At 41.3% G+C, this 19,671-nt stretch overlaps 1 protein-coding gene across 2 annotated transcripts in view; it reads left to right on the top strand.

The window, feature by feature from the left end:
* The window catches only part of Rlf (RLF zinc finger), a 70,665-nt gene extending 56,583 nt beyond the window's left edge, over nucleotides 1–14,082 (top strand). For both annotated transcript variants that reach the window (XM_006995784.3, XM_076564976.1), the window contains 2 exons: nucleotides 4,489–4,630; nucleotides 9,156–14,082. In XM_006995784.3, the coding sequence (XP_006995846.1) occupies nucleotides 4,489–4,630; nucleotides 9,156–13,850 (4,837 nt within the window). In that variant the 3' untranslated portion in view covers nucleotides 13,851–14,082. The remainder of the gene's footprint in view (nucleotides 1–4,488; nucleotides 4,631–9,155) is intronic.
* The last annotated feature ends 5,589 nt before the right edge of the window (nucleotides 14,083–19,671 follow it).

Raw genomic sequence — 19,671 nt, 5'->3', positions numbered from 1 at the left:
GATATTGGAGTTAGAAATAATCACCACACAAAACAGTAAATTTAACTAAGAAAAACTTAACTCAGAACTTCTGTTCAAGAAAGATTATTTTGTTATGCTGGGAGTTTTTGTGTATTTAAGATGGAGGGACCTATGGTTCTTGTTTAGAAAAGTATTTTAAGGCTGGAGTCATGGCTCACACCTATCATATCAGTATTTAGGAGTCTGAGGGGAAGAGTGTGCCATGAGATTGAAGCTACCCTGCCTACGTAGTAAGAACTCATTTCAAAAGACAAAGTCATAAGTGAATTTTTTGAAAAGAGGAATAGCAAGATTAAAAAATACATAAAGAGTTGAAATAACCATACTAAAAAGTCACACAGCAGCTGGGCAGTGATATGTTGCATGCTTTTAATCCTAGCATTTGGGAGGCAAAGTGAATTCCAGGACAGCTAGGGCTTTGCAGAAAAACCCTGCCTCAAAGTCAAAAGCTTTTTCAGCACATATCCTAAATTTATGTATAGAAAATGTCATTTTTGAATTTGTTATCAAGAAAGATAGTATTTGACATATGAACTACATAACTATCACCTGGAATATTTTTTTATTCTGAGGAAATTGTCTTCAAAGACATTTAAAAATCTTAATAATTTAGAACAAAAACAAAAATGCAACATTCACCATGTCTTCATTCTTAGAAGCTGTATCACTTAGTTTTTCCATTAATCCCAGCTGCAGACAGTTTGGGCCTGGGGTGTGTTAAAGAATGGGAACAGGAGTGTGCGTTTTGTGGGTGTCCACAGTGCTGGTAGAGTCGCCCCGTAAGTGAGAAGGGGCCATTTGGAGCCCTGTGTACGACAGTGTGCTGTCACTCTCCTGCTTTAGAAACGAAGGCAGGCAGTTGAACTTTGTGTTACCACATTTTCTGTGAGTATTTGATAGGCTAGCCTTTACCTGCTCCAGCATTTCTGAACTTAAACTTTGTATGCTGAACAGTTTGCTTCTGGTGGAGTATTTACATGGCTATTCTATCCCAACTGGACTGTGACATACCAAAGTCATGCATGTCATTTATTGCACAATTGTGTCCCAGCACACAGAAAAAGACTGACATACTTTATTTTGCTCCATTTTGTAGGAAAATAAAAAGAGGCCACAGAGACCAGTTGCCATTGCAGTAGCCATCATTAGAATATCTTTCCTTAATTAGTCATCAAACTAATTCTTGTTTAATACCCATATCTGTCCCAATTTGTGTTTCCTACTGTACATAAACTAAAATTTCCTTATATTTTAAAGTTTATTTTTATTTTATGTGCATTGGTGTTTTGCCTGCATGTGTATCTATGTGAGGGTGTTAGATGCCGTAGAACTGGAGTTACAGACAGGTGTGAGTGCTATGTGGGTGCTGGGAATTGAACCTGGTCCTCTTAACCACTGAACCATCCCTCCAACCCCATAAATTTCCTAATTTTCAAAATAAATTTTTATGTAATTTATTAGATAATACAAAGATTAGTCATTGGAAATACACATGGGAATCATTTGTATTTTATGAAGGAACTTTCACTTTGTAACCCAGGCTAGCCTCAGACTTCAGATGACCTTCCTTCAGCCTAAGTGCTCAGATTACAGCTGTGTAATATTTCATTATTTTCAGAACTAGGAGTAGAACTCAGGGCCTCACATAGAGTAGGCAAGTATGTTACCAACTAGGCTAGATCACCAGCTCGATTCACTTTCAAAATATTTATTTATTTATTTATTTTTATGCATATGGGTGTTTTATCTGCAAGTATGTGTGTGCACGCCGGTGAATTCAGTGCCCTCAGAGTCCTGAAGAAGGTAGCAGATACCCTAAAACTGAAATTACAGCCATTTGTCAGCTGCCATGGGGGTACTGGGAATCACACCTAACTCTGCTGCAGGAACGACAAATGTTGAGCCATTTCTCCTGCCCGTGTGTGTGTGTGTGTGGGGGGGGGATTGTTGCTGTTTTGAGACAAGATCTTGCTATGTTGTACACCAGGCTGGCCTCCAACTCATAGCGATCCACCTACTTCTGAGAGGCAGGATTAAAGGTGTGCACCACCACACCAGATTTACTGTTTTGGTGGTTCCTGGTTTTGTTTGTTTTTGAGATAAGATCTCACTAACAGAGCTCTGGCTGGCCCAAAGTCTGAGAGATCAGCCTGCCTTTGCTTCCCAGGGCACAGCTGATTTTTAAAAGATTTATGTGTGTATTTACCTACATGAGTATGCCACATATGTGGGACTACCCTCAAAGTCCACAAGAAGGCATCAGATTCTTTGGAGCTAGAGTTACAGGCACTTGTGAACCTCCTAACTTAGGTCCTGGGATCCAAATTTGGGTCCTCTGCAAGATCAGCAAGTATTTGTGATGGCTGAGCCATCTTTTCAAACTGGTAAGCAAGCATGCTTGTGTTCATGTATGCCCATGTCTGTATTCCTGTGTGCTCAGGGGTGTGCACATACATGCAGTGACCAGTAGAGGGCATAAGGTCCCCTGAAGCTGGATTTACAAACTGTTGTTAGCTTCTAAACATAGGTGCTAGAAACAGAATTCGGTTCCTTGGCAAAAGCAAGAGTGCTCTCTCTTGCTGTAAATGAAGTTTTTTAAGGTTTTTGTGTTTTGTCTTGTTACTGAGACTGGGATGCACAGTAAGAACATCCCAGCTGACCTCATAGTCACTATGTAGCCCAGGTTCTTGAACTGATAGCAATACTCCTAACAGCCCCTGGAGTGGCAAGACTACACATTTGCTACCATTGCCTGGCTTTAAATAGTAAATTTTAGGTAGTTTACATTGTGTATCCTTCAGTCTTCATAATATGTAACTGGCTTTTGTTCAGTAGATTTCATACACAGAGAGACTTTAAGATGGAACTTGGGGGGTTTGCCCATACTAAGCAAGTGTTATACCACTGAACTATCTCCCCAGCCTTCACATACATATATTTTTAAAAATTGTTTGTTGAACTGGAGAGATAGCTCAGAGGTTAAAATCACTGGCTGCTTTTCCATAGGTCCTAAGTTCAATTCCCAGCAACCACATGGTGGCTCACAACCATCTGTAATGAGATCTGGTGCCCTCTTCTGGCTTGCCGGCATATATGCCGGCAGAACACTGCATACACAATGAGTGAATGAATGAATAGTAAATGTTTATTTTTCAAACAGTATCTGTCTACGTAGTCCTGGAGCTCTAGTGCCCTCTCCTGGCTGGCAGGCATACATGCAAGTAGAACACTACACACCAAATAAATAAATAAATAAATAAATGTTTGGGTTTTTTTTTTTTTTTTTTTTTTTAAAGACAGTATCTGACTACATAGTCCTGGCTGGCCGGGAACTAACTGGGTAGACCATGCTTCTTTGAGCTCACAATGATCCACCTGCCTCTGCCTCCCAAGTGCTGGGATTAAAGGTGTGGGCCACCACTCCTGCCTTCAGACATTCCTTTTTATTTAAGATTTATTTTTATTTTATATGCATGAATATTTCACCTGCATGTAAATATGTGAGCCACATGCATGCCTTGTGCCCTTAGATGCCAGGAGAAAGTGCAGGATTCCCTGGAATTGGAGTCATGGTTGTAAGCCTCCATATGCATGCTGGGAACTGAACCTGCATTCTCTGCCAGAGCAGCAGCAAGTGCACTTAATTGATGAACTGTCTCTCCAACTCTTTCCCCTTTATTTCCTAGCATATGTAATTCATCAGAGTCTATTTTGAGTTTTGTACTAAGCTTTGCTTAGTTTGTTAAGTTTCTGTTGAAATGCTTAAACGTGAATAAAGCGGTTTTCTGGGTGAAAGTGAACAGTTGGCTAGGTGTGATGCTACAGTTCTAGCACTAGGGAGGTAGAGGCAGTATGACCTCTGAGTTCAAGACCAGCCCTGGTCTAGGTAATGACACTTGAAACCCTGATTTCAGATTAAAAATTGATTTCCTTCAAGCTTTTCATTGCCTCCATAATGAATATTTGTAGAAGTTCTGTATTTTATCTATTTCCCAGAGTGCCATTTTATTTAAGCTTTAAGCATTAAGCATTAGGCCTAACAGCACCATCACATTTTAGAGCCAGAAATCGAGTGTCTGTTAGGATGTTGACAGGCTGCGTAGATTTCCTTAGTACTTGCCCAGTTAGTTAGAACAGGGTTTAATTCACTCAGTATAACTAATGACCAATGTAAAAGTTACACCTTTTACAACAAACAGGAATCTAAGTAAAGGGGGAAAGTTAATGTCATAATAAAGGAAAGAGTTGTCTTTTGTCGTTGGACAGACAAGTAGGAATACAACTTTGAGGACGGGTTCTTCATGGTGTTACCTGTTCAGGGGGAAGTAGTAGAAGATGTAGACAACTTTTCATTTAGTTTCTGTGTCTGTATTGTCAGCTTAATTTCATTGGCTCAAAAAAAAAATGCTCAAGAGTTGGGCAGCAAACACCGGTTTCCATATTGAATACAACCGTCTTCTCTCCCAGGGAGCTGACTCTCTTCTGGAGTAAACTACAGAGAAGAATCGACCCGTCTCTGGAGACGTTTTTGGAGCGCTGCCGGCAGTTCGGCGTCATAGCTAAAACACAGCAGCATTTGTTTTGCCTGATTCGAGTCATACAGACTGAAGTGAGTAGTGTCTGCTCTCCTGGCTCGTTGTGGCAGCTTCTCAGGGAATTCTTGTTGGATAAAGAGGATCTAAAATGGTGGAGTTGGTCCTGCCTCTCTGATTTGCAGACTGACCTCTAAGGAGCCACAGGTTTGGTTTGGTTTTTTTGAGACAAGGTATGAGGTAGTGCAGGATGCTATTAGACGATTGGTCGTCTGCCTCCCCTCAAGTGTTGGTTTCTGTGTGTATACTACCGTGCCTGGTTTGGAGACCAGCCTTGAACAGGTGCCCTGCCTGTCTCACGTTGTCCTGAGTGCTGGGATGAGAAACTGCGATCATGGAAGCTGCCATGTGGTGCTGGAAATTAAGCCTAGGTCCTCTGGAACAATGAGCAGTGTGTGCTCTTAACCACTGAGTCATCTCTCCAGCTCCTGGCCTGAACTTCTTAACCTAGATTTATGTCTCTTAAAAAAAACAAAAAACAAACAAACAAACAAATTTCTCTGTGTGTTCATGTGCACACGAGAGAGTAGAGGATTGGTTCTCTCCTACTGTGTGGGGTCCTAGGGAATCAACCTCAGGTTATCAGTTTTGACAGCACATACTCTTGTCTACTGGCCATCTTACTGGTCCTGTCTAGACCTGGATTTAAAGAGCCAATCGGGATAGTATACTTACTGAAGGTCAACTGATTTGAGACTTTTATTATCTGCAAAGTCCTTTTGTTTTCATATGAACACTAACATATTTACATATTCAGTCACCCTTGAGAGGGAGAGATTATGTAAAGTTGAATGCCAACCAAGAGGGGTTTCCCCCCCCCTTTTTTGTTGTTATTTTTGTTTTTCGAGGCGGGGTTTCTCTGTGGAGCTTTGGAGCCTGTCCTGGAACTCACTCTGTAGCCCAGGCTGGCCTCGAACTCACAGAGATCCGCCTGCCTCTGCCTCCCAAGTGCTGGGATTAAAGGTGTGCGCCACCACCGCCCGACTATTTTCTTATTGTTTAATGGGCTTAAAAAAATATTTATTGTATGATTATGGGTGGTTTGCACTATTATGTGTACCATGTGTATGTCTGGTGTTTGCAAAGGCCCAAACTGGGTGTTGGATCCCTGGAACTGGCATTTACAGATGGTTATGAGCCACTGTGTGGATGCTGGAAATCAAACGCAGGTCCTCTGGAAGAGCAGCCAAGTGCTCTTAACCACTGAGCCATCTCTCCAGCCCTATTTAGGTTTTTCTTTTGTTTGTTTGTTTGTTTGTTTGTTTGTTTGTTTGTTTTTAGATAAGATCTTGCTATGTAGCCCAGGCTATCCTCAAACTCGGAGCAGTCTTGCTGTTTGGGCTTTCCTAATACAGACACTATATGTGTGAGCCACCAATGACAGGTTATTTTTTTAATTCTGTGCAGTTTTAGAAGCAGAATAACGGGGAAGCAGCTAGATAGCAGAGAAGGTCGTTTTTTGTGTTTTTTTTTCTTTCTTCTTTTTCTTTTTTCTTTTTTCTTTTTTTGGACAGGCTGGGGAATTTCAGTGCACCTGTAGCACCAGAACTCTGGAAGTGAGTGTGGGCTGTCCTTACCTCGTCTTCACATCATCTCCACTGGAAGGAGAAAAAAGATATGAAGGGAAGGGGAAACTAGGTGTAGGCTCTTTATGAGTTTCTTAACTCCATTGACGGGAGCTACACAGAAATCTTTCTTTTTTCATATAGAAATGTAATCTAGGTTGCTTTATAGACTCCACATATAGAAAGCACACATAGCTTCCATACCAATTCTAAGCCTTAGGCTATATGACCTAACTATTCCAATCCTGACGTGATATTTTATAGAGCAGGAAAGAAAAGGTAGAAGAGCAGACTATACCATGACACGCCATCCTAAACAAGATATTTTGCACATACATGTGGCCACAACCAGCTGCAAGAGAGGCTAGGATATATTTCATTGTTATAGGTGACTTTGTAACTACTTAAAAAATCAAGTGGTGCATACCCGTTTACAATCCCAGTACTTGCAAAGCAAAATAGAAGAATCACAAGTTCAAATCCATAGTGAGCTACTATAGCAAATTCTGCTCAACTGACTAAGGACTGGGATTATAGCTTTGTGGTGGACTGGCCTAGAATTTGCAAGGCTCTGTCATTATAGTGCTTGTATTAATGACATGGCCCAAAGTTGTCCTCTGACTAGCACATGATTGCTCTGGCAAGCATGTTTACTTCTCCAGCCCTAAACAAAACAAAGAGTGAGGAGGAGAAGAAATGTAAAGTGTGAAACTGTTAATACCCTAGATTCTGGAGATAGATTGCTTAAAGTTTGAATAGTTGAATCTCCTGAGCCTTTTTTTTTTTAACAAAATTTTTAATAAATACAGGAAATATTATCCAGAATAAATAACTAGGCTATGTTAAGACTCTGAAAATTCAATTATTTCTTTATATTTACAGGGTTTTTTTTTTTTTTTTCGGATTTTAAATTTTTTATGTGTATGAGTGGTTTTTTGTTTGTTTGTTTGTTTTTTGCCTTCATGCCTGTGTACTCTTGGAGAGTACATTCATACAATGTCTGGTGCCCATGGAGATTCGATGGGGTTGTCAGATCCCTTAGAATGGGGTTACAGATGGTTATGAGATGTTGTGTGGGTGCTGGGAACCAAACCCAGGTCCAGTACTCTCAACCACTGAGTCATTTCTCCAGTCCTATGTTCTAGTGTTATGAATGACGCCCAACACAGAAAAATTACCTATCATATTGTTTCCCAAACTCTTGAATGCTCACCATATATCATGGCAGTCATTTTATGTTCTCTTACTTCATTTATATAATAACCATGAGGAAAATGGAATACTGCCCAGTACTATTACCATTTTACCAATAAAGAAGCTGAGGCTTGGAGGAGTTGACGCTAGTCTTTGCTGTCAGCCACTGCATATTAAACCCTCTGCTACACGTTCCTCCTCCTCACTCACGCTGTGTCTTCCATTTCAGCTCTGATGAAGACACATATACAGCAATCTTTGATTGTTGTGACCATATCTCTTTGTGAGTTTGAACTACTTTCTAAGGAGTTGTTACTCTATCTCTTACTCTATGGAAGACTGAGATTTGATTACATCTTTGACTGAAATGTACAAAATAATTCTTTAAGGGAGAAATTGGAGAAGGATTTGGTATTGGGGCTCTGAAAAAGCAGGTGTTTTTCATACAAAGAGTTTCTTAAATTCAGCTTTATAATGACTTGTATACCGTGTTTCCTCCTTCCCTGTTTCTTACACCTTCTGTTTTTGTTTGATCAGTATTTTCAGTGCTAGAATTACAGGTGTCTGCTAAATACCTAGGTCTAAACTATCCATTTTAGCCAGCATAACACCATTATTTTTAATCTTTCATTGAGCTCATTTACCCCATAATCCTTTGAACTCATGTGCATTTATTGTTTATATATTTGGCTCATGGGTAATTTCATTGAAGGGTAAGAACTACTTCAGTAAACCTTACCATCAGCAGCAGTGCCTGGTGCCATACCACACAAGGGACCCTATCCCAAAACAACTGGAACAGTATACTATGCTGGGTAACTGTAAATATACTTTGCTGCATAATTACAGCATCTAATTCAGTCCTTTGCATGTTAGGACAAAAAGGATGTAAATATGACTTTAATCCCAGCACTTGGGAGGCAGAGGCAGGCAGATCTCTGAGTTTGAGGCCAGCCTACAGAATTCCAGGACAGCCATGTCAACGCAGAGAAACCCTGTCTCAAAAAATTTAAACAAACAAAAACTCAAGAATTAAAATGTTTTGTTGTTGGTACTATGTTTTTAGTTGTTGGTTAAGTGGTAAAAAAAAAAAAAATTTTTTTTAGGGTGGACTCTTTAGTTTGGTGGCATTTTAACATGTTCCATTTACTTATGGAGCAAAAAGTGTTTTTTTTTTCCTTGAATTTTATATATATATATACATATAAGGGCATATATTCCATCTTCCATGTGCATCTTAGAATGAAGAATCCTGGGCTCTGCATTCCCACTATACAATAAACAGAAAAACATACTGAAGAATATAATATAGTTATAACAATATAACTTATTACTATTGTCTCTATAGATAAAATGCCTTTATCTGTTGGACTATCTCACTGGCCCTGTTTATTTTTGAAACTTGTTTTTCGAGACAGGGTTTCTCTGAGTAGCTTTGGAGCCTTTCCTGGAGCTCACTCTGTAGCCCAGACTGGCCTCGAACTCAGAGAGATCCGCCTGCCTCTGCCTCCTGAGTGCTGGAATTAAAGGCATGCACCACCACCTCCCGGCAAAACATGTTTTTACTAATACAGTTCAGGCCAACCTCCAACTCTGCTTCACCCTAACTGATCACTAATAATCCTCTTGTCTCAACCTCCCAAATACTGGGCTTATAGACATGTGCCATGTCTGTATATGTCATGAACTCTGAAGGTTTTGAGAAGTTAAAATATCTTAGCCGCAGAATGTAATTCTTTGTGTGTGACAAGACTGGCTTTGACTTCCTCTTTTACTCTTATAGGCACAAGATGCTGGTATTGGGGTCTCAGTTTTACTGTGTGTTAGAGCTCTTCAGCTCAGATCAAGTGAAGATGAAGAGATGAAAGCTTCGGTCTGTAAAACAATCTCCTGTCTTTTACCAGAAGATTTGGAAGTTAGACGAGCCTGTCAGCTTACAGAGTTTTTAATTGAACCAAGTTTGGATGGATTCAATATGCTGGAAGAACTGTATTTGCAGCCAGATCAAAAATTTGATGAAGAAAATGCACCAGTTCCGAATTCCCTCCGATGTGAGCTCTTACTAGCTTTAAAAGCCCACTGGCCCTTCGATCCTGAATTTTGGGACTGGAAAACTTTGAAACGACACTGCCACCAACTCTTGGGACAAGAAGCCTCAGATTCTGATGATGACTTAAGTGGCTATGAAATGTCTATTAATGATACAGATGTCCTAGAGTCATTTCTCAGTGACTATGATGAAGGTAAAGAAGACAAACAATACAGAAGAAGTCTGGCAGATCAGAATAAGGAGAAAAGAGATAAAAAGCCCATCGGTTCCTCGGAGAGGTACCAGAGATGGCTGCAGTACAAGTTCTTTTGTTTGTTGTGTAAACGGGAATGCATAGAGGCCAGGATTCTTCATCATTCCAAGATGCACATGGAAGACGGGATATACACCTGTCCAGTTTGTATTAGAAAATTTAAGAGAAAAGAACTATTTGTTCCTCATGTAATGGAACATGTTAAAATGCCACCAAGCAGAAGAGACCGCTCTAGAAAGAAATTACTGTTGAAAGGCTCTCAAAGGGGTATTTATCCCAAGAGTCCCACTGGAAGTCTAGAACCAAATCAGTCACTGAGTGAACAAGCCAAAGGAGAGTCTCATGAGTATGTCACATTCAGTAAGTTAGAAGACCGCCGCCTGCAAGACAGAGACTTGTACCCATGCCCTGGTACAGACTGTTCCCGTGTGTTCAAACAGTTTAAATACTTAAGTGTGCATCTTAAAGCTGAACACCAAAATAATGATGAAAATGCCAAGCACTACTTGGATATGAAAAATAGAAGAGAGAAGTGTACTTATTGCCGAAGGCATTTCATGTCTGCTTTTCACCTGCGAGAGCATGAGCAGGTGCATTGTGGTCCTCAACCTTATATGTGTGTTTCTATAGATTGCTATGCAAGGTTTGGATCAGTGAATGAACTCCTTAACCACAAACAAAAGCATGATGACCTTCGTTATAAATGTGAATTGAATGGCTGTAATATTGTGTTCAGTGACTTGGGTCAGCTTTACCACCATGAAGCACAACACTTTAGGGATGCATCCTACACATGCAATGTCCTTGGCTGTAAAAAGTTCTATTATTCCAAAATTGAATACCAAAACCACCTCTCAATGCATAATGTTGAAAGTCCAGATGGAGAATTAAAGAAATCAGTGAAACTCGAGGAAACTGCAGCAGGTGGGAAGCAAGATTGTGTGGACCAGCCTCATCTACTTGACCAAACTGATAAGTCCCATTCTCCTGAAGATCTTCTTTTCTGTGCAGGATCAGCTAGCGCTCACATAGACACTGCAGAAAACCTGAAGGACAACAGTGACAGCAATTCTAGTGATCTGTTAAGTCACAGCTCTTCCACTTCAATAAATGAGGAATTAATTGACACACTAGATCACTCTGAAACCATGCAGGACCTATTACTATCTCATGAGAAAGTCTTTGTACCCTCCAGTTTCAAAGAGAAGTGCTCCAATGTAGCCATTTGTTTTGATGGCACTAAATTCACCTGTGGTTTTGATGGCTGTGGATCCACCTACAAAAATGCAAGAGGGATGCAGAAACACCTGCGGAAGGTGCATCCCTACCACTGCAAGGTGAGAAGGGGGAAGACAAAAGACCTCTTCACCTGCTTGGTTGACAAACATGACCAAGCTGACAAGTTTGATGCTGAACCTAAACCCAGCTCTGATACAAACAGTGACTCCCCAGATGAAGGTCTAGAGCACAGTATTCACGGCAAATGCAAGCGGGACCATCGAGGCTATTCCCCTGAACCTTCCATTTGTTCTTCTAAAAGGCCGTGTACAGAGGACACCATGTTGGAACTCCTGTTACGTTTGAAACATCTAAGCTTGAAGAACTCCATAGCACATGGCTCTTTCTCAGGGTCACTGCAGGGGTGCCCACCTAGTGGTGCTAAGTCTCTTCAGTCAGTCCCATCTTCCATTTCAGACCTTAACCTTCAGAATCAGGACGAAAACATGCCAAGTCAGTACCTTGCACAGTTGGCAGCTAAGCCTTTCTTCTGTGAGCTTCAAGGATGCAAATACGAATTTGTGACCAGAGAGGCTTTACTAATGCATTATCTTAAGAAGCATAATTATTCTAAAGAGAAGGTCCTTCAGTTATCCATGTTTCAGCACCGGTATTCTCCATTCCGGTGTCATATCTGCCAAAGGTCATTTACAAGAAAAACACACCTTAGGATTCATTATAAAAACAAACATCAAATTGGCAGTGACAGGGCAACTCACAGACTGCTAGACAGTGAGAAATGTGATCATGAAGGGCCATGCTCAGTAGACAGACTGAAAGGTGACTGCTCTGCAGAACTTGGTCCCAACAGTAACTCAGAGACGTCCCAGTGTCGTTCTAAAAAGGATGAATGCAGCTCAGAAACAGACCTGGAGTCCTCTTGTGAGGAAACAGAAAGTAAGGTATCTGGTATTTCATCACCGATAGGCAGCCACAGAGAAGAGGGAGAAGGGAGAGAGGGGAGAGGAAGCAGGCGGACTGTTGCTAAAGGAAATCTGTGCTATATTTTGAATAAGTACCACAAACCATTCCATTGTATCCACAAAACTTGCAACTCTTCATTTACCAATCTAAAAGGTCTGATTCGCCACTACAGAACCGTGCACCAGTACAACAAAGAGCAGTTATGCTTAGAGAAGGACAAAGCAAGAACCAAAAGGGAACTTGTAAAATGTAAAAAGCTATTTGCTTGCAAATATAAGGACTGTAACAAGCGCTTCCTGTGCTCCAAGGCCCTGGCTAAGCACTGCAGTGACTCTCATAACCTAGACCACATTGAAGAGTCGAAAGTGCTTTCGGAGACTGAGTCTGCAGCCAGATTTTCTTGTAACCAGCCTCAGTGCCCTGCTGTTTTTTATTCATTCAGTAAGTTGAAACACCACCTGCTAGAACAGCATAATATTGAAGGAGAAATCCATTCGGATTATGAAATCCATTGTACTCTTAATGGCTGTGGCCAGATTTTCAGCCACCGAAGTAATTACTTCCAGCATGTCTACTACCGACATAAGGACAGTTATGACAGCCTATTCAGCAGCCAGAAAGTAGCAAACGAGCGGCTCCTGAGGGGTGAAAAGGTGTGTCAGACTACTGAGGTGCAGACGCAGGGACAGACGCAGGAACAGATGCAGGGACAGACACAAGAACAGACGCAGGAACAGACACAGGGGCAGGAGCAGCAGACTGCCAAAAGGCCATTTAATACTAAAGCTAAAAAATGTGGCTTACTCAAAGATAAGAAAGCTCCAATTAGCTTTAAAACTAGAGCAGAAGCTATCCATATGTGCGTTGAGCATTCTGAGCACACCCAATACCCATGCATGGTTCAGGGATGCTTGTCTGTGGTGAAGCTGGAGAGCAGCATTGTGAGGCATTACAAACGTACCCATCAGATGAATAGTGCCTATTTAGAGCAGCAGCTGGAGAACCTTGTGGTTTGTGTTAAGTATGGTACCAAGATTAAGGAGGAGCCCCCTTCTGAAGTAGAGCCCTGTGTAAAGAAAGAGGAAAATAGTAGCTGTGAGTTGGTGCACACAGAGCGCTGTTCCCCAGGGGACAGCAGCATGCCCCTCCAAAACACTGATTCCACTTGCCCAGCTGAACAGGATGGTCAGAAAGGGTGTACAGAAAGAAACTCGCTTCTTGATGCAGACACTCTGCTCTACAGGGGAACTTTGAAATGCAACCATACTTCAGAAACCACTTCTCTGGAACAGTGTGATGTAGTTAAGTCTCCTCCCTGTAAAATAGAAAGCCCCATACCCAATCCCAGTGGGACAGAAAGTGGTACATACTTCACAGACTTTCAGCTGCCTTTATCAAGGATCAAAGAAGAACCTGGGCATCATAGTTCAGGGCAAGAGAACACTGTCAAGAATGCAGCCCAGGTCCCAAAAGAAAACATTAGGAAGCATTCTCAGCCCAGGTCATTTGATCTGAAGACTTACAAACCTATGGGATTTGAATCTTCCTTTCTGAAATTTATTCAAGAAAGTGAAGAGAAAGATGATGATTTTGATGACTGGGAGCCTTCAGAGCACTTACCATTGAATAACTCCTCTCAGCCCGCTAATGACTTGACAGGGAATGTGGCAAACACCGTAGTGAATGACAGCGACCCTCCAGTTGACATACCTCATTCTTCCAGTGACCCTCCAGTTGCGGAGAACCTGGCTGCAATCCCACCATTAGTAGCCGCTGAAGCAGCGGCGGTCCCTTCCTTGGAAAACCTGAGGGTCGTACTGGACAAAGCATTAACAGACTGTGGAGAGCTTGCCTTAAAGCAGCTTCATTATCTCCGGCCCGTGGTTGTCCTTGAAAGATCTAAGTTCTCCACACCGATTTTAGATTTGTTTCCAACTAAGAAGACAGACGAGCTGTGTGTGGGAAGTTCCTAAATCACTTTTATTTTTGAAGCACCTAGCTCCAGCACTGCAGCGAGGGGACACTTGCCAACGTGAACAAAGGCTGGGGACCAGCCACACTTGCTTAGGGTAGAATAGGCTGTGTATTTACATGAATGTACAATATCTATGTCAGCAGTATTGGCGGCGTCCAGTAGCTCTCCAGTTGGTTTTTTTGATTGGGATTTTTGTTTGTTTGTTTGTTTATTAAAAAAATGGAACTGTACTCTTGTTTGGTGCTAATTAATACATCAAAATATACTGGGGCTTCCTTTTTCCAATTAAGTGTGCATGATTGTATATGGAACATATATTAAGGTCCCAGGGTGGGAGGGCTAGGGAAACGGTAGGAAGTTCTTACTTGACTTGAATGTGCACCCAAGGGTGCTTTGTGTAATATATTGTACACTACAGCATCTTATATTTTTTGAGTTGAGTTTCAATAAATTACAATTTTTCACCCACTTCTTGTTTACTCATCATGAGTTTTCATGCCATGTGCAAACTGCAGTTGCACTTGTATTTTCTGGAGTATGTCTCATATTTTACTCCAGGGATTTTTCTGCTAACTAAACCATTCAGATCATGATTCTTTTTTGGATGATCCTTGTCTTAAAATTTTTATGGGAAGAAAATTCTGAGGTTTGAGTTACTTACCTTTATATTCAAGATAGCTGCCAGACAAGGAAGGACAGAAGTTGGCTGTGTACACAGGAGTGGGTATTCCATGCCAAACTTAAAGAACGTAGCAGATTCAGAGGCAGGTTCCCAGCAAACTACAAAAAATATTATGTTGGCAGTAAGAGGGACAGGACTGCTACAGACACAAACTTAGGAAGCTGAGAACTCAGGAGTTGTACTTTGTACATCATGAGAGCCTCGGGATAGTGAACAAAGCAGCATATTCAAATTTGTTGACAGATGTAGTACAGAGTGAGATCTGAGTATCTGAGACTCGATAGGAGATAAATCATAGGGACTCGGCAGTCAATAGCACTTGCTAGTCTTGCAGAGGTCCTGGGTTCAATTGCCGGGATCTGGCACCCTTTTCTGGCTTCTGCTGTCACTGGACATAAATGTGGTGCACATACATATATGCTGGCAAAAATAAGTCTTTAAATAGTTGAGGCAAACTTGGTGATAGTCTGTGCTCGCAATTGCAGTATAGAGTATAGACGAAGTCAAGATTCATAAAGAGGGACCAGAGAGATGGCTCAGTGGTTAAAGGGACTTGCTGGGCCTGACAAACTGGATTTGATACCTGTGACCTACCTGGTAAAACAGAACTGACTCCTGCAGGTTGTCATGGCATACACACATAAATAATTTTTAATCCTTATTAAGGTATGTAATAACACTGGACTGTTGGGACTTTAGAACAAGAAAAGTGTTCGAGTAAAACATACAGCCAACTAAGGTGGAAATACAAAAGGGACTGGGTATTTGAGAAGAAGCCCAGTTCAAGGTAAGTCTGGTTTTGTATGTGTTTGCAGTGAATAAGGACATCTAGGTCTGGCGACAAGGCAATATGGGGTTGGGTTTGGTTTGTGGGGTGTTTTGCTCTAGTGTCTATTCTGCAGCTTCAAACTAGACTTTCCTGCCTGGACCTGAGTGAGACACCAGCTTTTGGGTTTTTGAACCAGTATCTCCCAGCCTGGCCTCCAAGTCAACTCACTGTCTAAGTTGAATAGCCTTGAGCTGTGATTCCCCCTGCCTCCACCTCCTGAGTGCTGATTACAGACTTGTTCTAGACTGAGTTTATGCAGTCCTCTTCCCTACATCCTTGGCAAACACTGTACTAACAGACTACATTTCCATCTGTTTGGGTTTTAGTTTTAGACAGACTCTGTAGCCCAAGCTGTCCTCAAATCCTCCTGCCTTAGCCTTCCTAAAACTAATTACAAGTACATCCCATGATGCCCAGCTTAGTATGAAATTCTTAACAGTACAGTCTTGTCACTCTGTCCTTAGGACATTTTCAGCCACTTTCACTAGCTAGCAATGAAAGGCCTAGGTGTATCCTCTCTTGTTCCTTGGGGTTACTTCTCAGCACCTTCCTGTTCTGAAACCAACCATTTCGGGCAACTCTTATGCAGTCTAAAAGCACTGCCCACAAGCCCAAGTCCTTTCTTGGTGTAGATTCCAGTAGATACAAATTCTCAGATGAGGCTGTTCATACGGGCTTTTAGTTTTGAGACTAGCTCTGTTGTAGCGCAAGCTAGCCTCAGCCTTCCTGAAGCTGTAAGTATAGGTATACCCGTTGTGCCTGGCTTTGTGTTGTGTGCTTTACAAATACAGTAGTAGTGTCACTTTCTGTGTCAGTGGGACAGTTTACAAGGGGAGGCCCCTGCTGGTACCTTGGAGACTTCAACTGTGGGCATCAGCTTCCTCAATGAGGTGTTCATCTTGGGAGGAACCTCTGGATGGGTAATCATCTTGGGAGGCCTGTGATCTGAGTATAAGAACTTCTGTGGATCTCAACCTTGGTGCACCTGTAATCCCAGCTTTTATTTGTGTATATTAGAAAACAGTGGGCGTGTTTTATTCTTTTGTTTGTTGTTTGTTTGTTTTAAAATGGTCTCGATATGAAGCCCAAGTTGGCCTTGAATTTGATTGACACCCTCCAGCCTTATCCTACCAAGCACCAGGATTACAGTCATGTGTCACCATGCCTAGCTAGTGTTCTGATTTTTTTTTTAATGGTTTCTCGTACCCTGGCCTCTAACTCCCTAACTCCTTTAGTTGAGAATGACTTTGAATTCCTATCTTCTCCCACATCCTAAGTATACTAGAATTACAGACGTCTAGTTTACAACTGGTGCCTTTTTTTTTTAACCCCTTCCTTTTTGACAAGGTCTCACTGTGCAGCCCTAGCTGGCCAGGAACTTGCTGTGTAGACCAGGCTGCCCTGGAACTCAAGAATCATTTGCCCTCTGCCTCCTAAGGGCTAAGATTAAAGGCATGTGCTACCACACTCAGCCAAGCTAAAGCCTTTTAAAATATAGATTCTATATACCCAAGGAAATGTATTTATCAATCTGAGTCTGGCATATTTCACATTACATGATAATCTCCAACTCAGCTCGATGCACCATTCTACAAATGGGTGATTGGGAGGGCGGGTGTTCCAAAGATTTTAATAAATCACCACATAAGCAGGGTCACTGATCCATCAGGGCTGAAGAACAAGGACTTGGGAGCCTTATTTCTCCTGGTAACCCTGAACATGGGCAGAAGCAGGGCTTATAAGCACAAAACCACAAACATATTTGCCAAGTTACAGTTCCAATTTTCACCAACTGAGAATCAAAGATTAGGGACTGACTGTGTGTGTTCAATCATTGTCAAGTGACAGACAATGCAAGCCTTTCAGTTCAACCAATCATTATCTTTTTTTTTTTTCTGTTGTTAGGAACAGCCATAATGTTTCTAGAGAACTAAAGATGTATAGTGACTATTTCTATGGCTTGAGGAGGTTGATCAGCCATTGGAAAGTTCTCAGCTCCTTCAAGTGTTTGGGAATCTGAACTTTATTTCACCCTGTAGGTAAAATGAAGTCTGAAGGCAAAATGGCAGTACTTAGGCCAAGGTACTTTTTCACCTTACTTGAATGTTACTGTGATTTCTGATGAAAACAAATTAAGAGCAATATTATTTCTTTTGATTCACAGTTTCAGAGAGTTCAGTTCATGGTTACTTGGCCTCCAGCATTTTAGCAGGATATCATGGCTGGAAGAGCATAGGGCTGGAACCAGACGTGGGGATACAACCTTTAAAGACCAGCTACTAGTGACCTACTTTTACTAGCTAGGTTCCACAACCTCCCCAAACAGCACTGCCTGCTGTGGAACAAGCATCAATTTTTTTTCTAATTATTTTTAATGTATAGTGATTACATTCCATCTTATTTTTTTAAATGAACATAATATTTGAGTTGTAACCATTTTTAAGTTCACAATTCAGTGGCATGAATTACATTCAAGATATTAATTACATTCATGATATTAATTACACTCATTAATTACATTGGTATTTATTACATTTGCAGTATTCATTTAATCACTATGATATTTATTAATTACATTAATTGTATTGATTTATTACATTCATGATATTATGTCCTGATACTACTGTCCCAAATGGATGATTTGGGACACCAATAGTTTACACCATTGTGTGTATATGCCACGTGTCCATTATCCATTTGTCCATGATTGATTCCATAGTTTGGCTGTTGTGAATAGTGTTACAGTAAACAAGGGCGAACAGAGATCCCTAGTATATGTTGAGTTTGATTCACAGCCATGAGTGCTAAACCGGAGCCTTTGGTAGTCAGTTGTTTGTTTTTGCCTGTTTTGTTTATTGTGGCAGAGTCCTGTGCTGTCCCCAAGGGGGCAAGTAGGCACAGAGTCACTGATACAGACTCTGGGAGGATGTTGAAACAAGCTAAGTTTATTCAGAAAGAAGCAAGCCTTATAAACCCATCACTCCACCTCAGGGGAAGGTCTGATGAATGCATCTGCTGGTGTGACGTGGCTGCCTCTCATTGGTCCAGGTCATCTCGAATCATAGCTACTGTTGCTAAGGCCCTTAGGCAGACCTATGTTGGCTCTTAGGAAGTATCTCATTACCAGGCTGGCTCTCTTTACTGGTTTGGGCTGGTTGGCCCTCAGGTTTGTTAGAGCTGAGTCATCCTACAATTTATGTATATAATATTTTTAATTTGTTCTTTGGGAATTTAGTACAGGTATATTATGTATTTTGTAACCACCCCCCTACTCCCTTCTCTAGCTTCCCTCAAATCCTCCTTCCTGTTTTCATGTCCTCTTTTTTCCCCCTATATCCTATAGAGTCCAGTTAGTACTACCCTTATGCAGATGAGTATGGGACCATCCTCTGGAGCATAAACACCCTACTAGTAACTATATCCCCAAAGGAAAAAGAGCCTCCCCTTGTAGCCATCAAGTGCCAATAGCTCCTCACCTTTCATGGCTTTAGGGTTTTGAGATGGATTTTAACTATGTAGCCCAGCTGTCCTCAAAACTTAAAATCCCTAGTCTGGAATTACATAACATACAGACATGCCTGGGTCTTGGTTTCTTTTGAGACTAGCTCTAGCTGGTCTGAAATTCCTAGACCAGCCTGGCCTGGAACTCAGAGAGATCCCATGACTCTGCCTTTTGGTTGCTGAGATTAAAGGTGAAAGCTAACAAGAAAACATGTGCCACTCTTTGTGGCTATTCTTAGTTTTGTTTGTTTAATTTTGAGAAATCAAAACACAGATTTCCATAGTGGCTGAACTAACTTACATGCCCACCAGCAATATATAAGGGTTTATCTTACCCAGCCTCTTCTCCAGCACTTGTTTTTTGTTGTTGTTGCTTTTCATTTTTGATCATTGCCTTTCTGACTTCGGTGAGATGGAATCTCCATGTAGTTTTGATTTGCATTTTCCCAGTGGCTAAGAATACTGGATTTTTTTAAAAAAAAAAAAGATTCATATATTATGTATACAGTGTTCTATCTGCATGTATGCCTGTAGGCCAGAAGAGGGCACCAGATCTCGTGACAGATGGTTGTGAGCCACCATGTGGTTGTTGGGAATTGAACTCAGGACCTCTGGAAGAGCAGTCAGTATTCTTAACCTCTGAGCCATCTCTCCAGCCCCAAAATACTAGATTTTTTTCATGTAATTACTGGTCTTGTACTTTTGAGAATTGTTAAATTCAGTTGCCATTTTATTGGTTGAATCATCTTTGATGTTTAGTATTTTGAGTTCTTTGGGGAGGGGTGTTCAAGACAGGGTTTCTTTGTG

This window comes from Peromyscus maniculatus, chromosome 2, assembly GCF_049852395.1.
Source record: "Peromyscus maniculatus bairdii isolate BWxNUB_F1_BW_parent chromosome 2, HU_Pman_BW_mat_3.1, whole genome shotgun sequence".
Classification (NCBI taxonomy): Eukaryota; Metazoa; Chordata; class Mammalia; order Rodentia; family Cricetidae; genus Peromyscus; species Peromyscus maniculatus.
The sequence above is the reverse complement of the archived record's forward strand: the minus strand, read 5'-3'. Positions and strand labels throughout refer to the sequence as shown.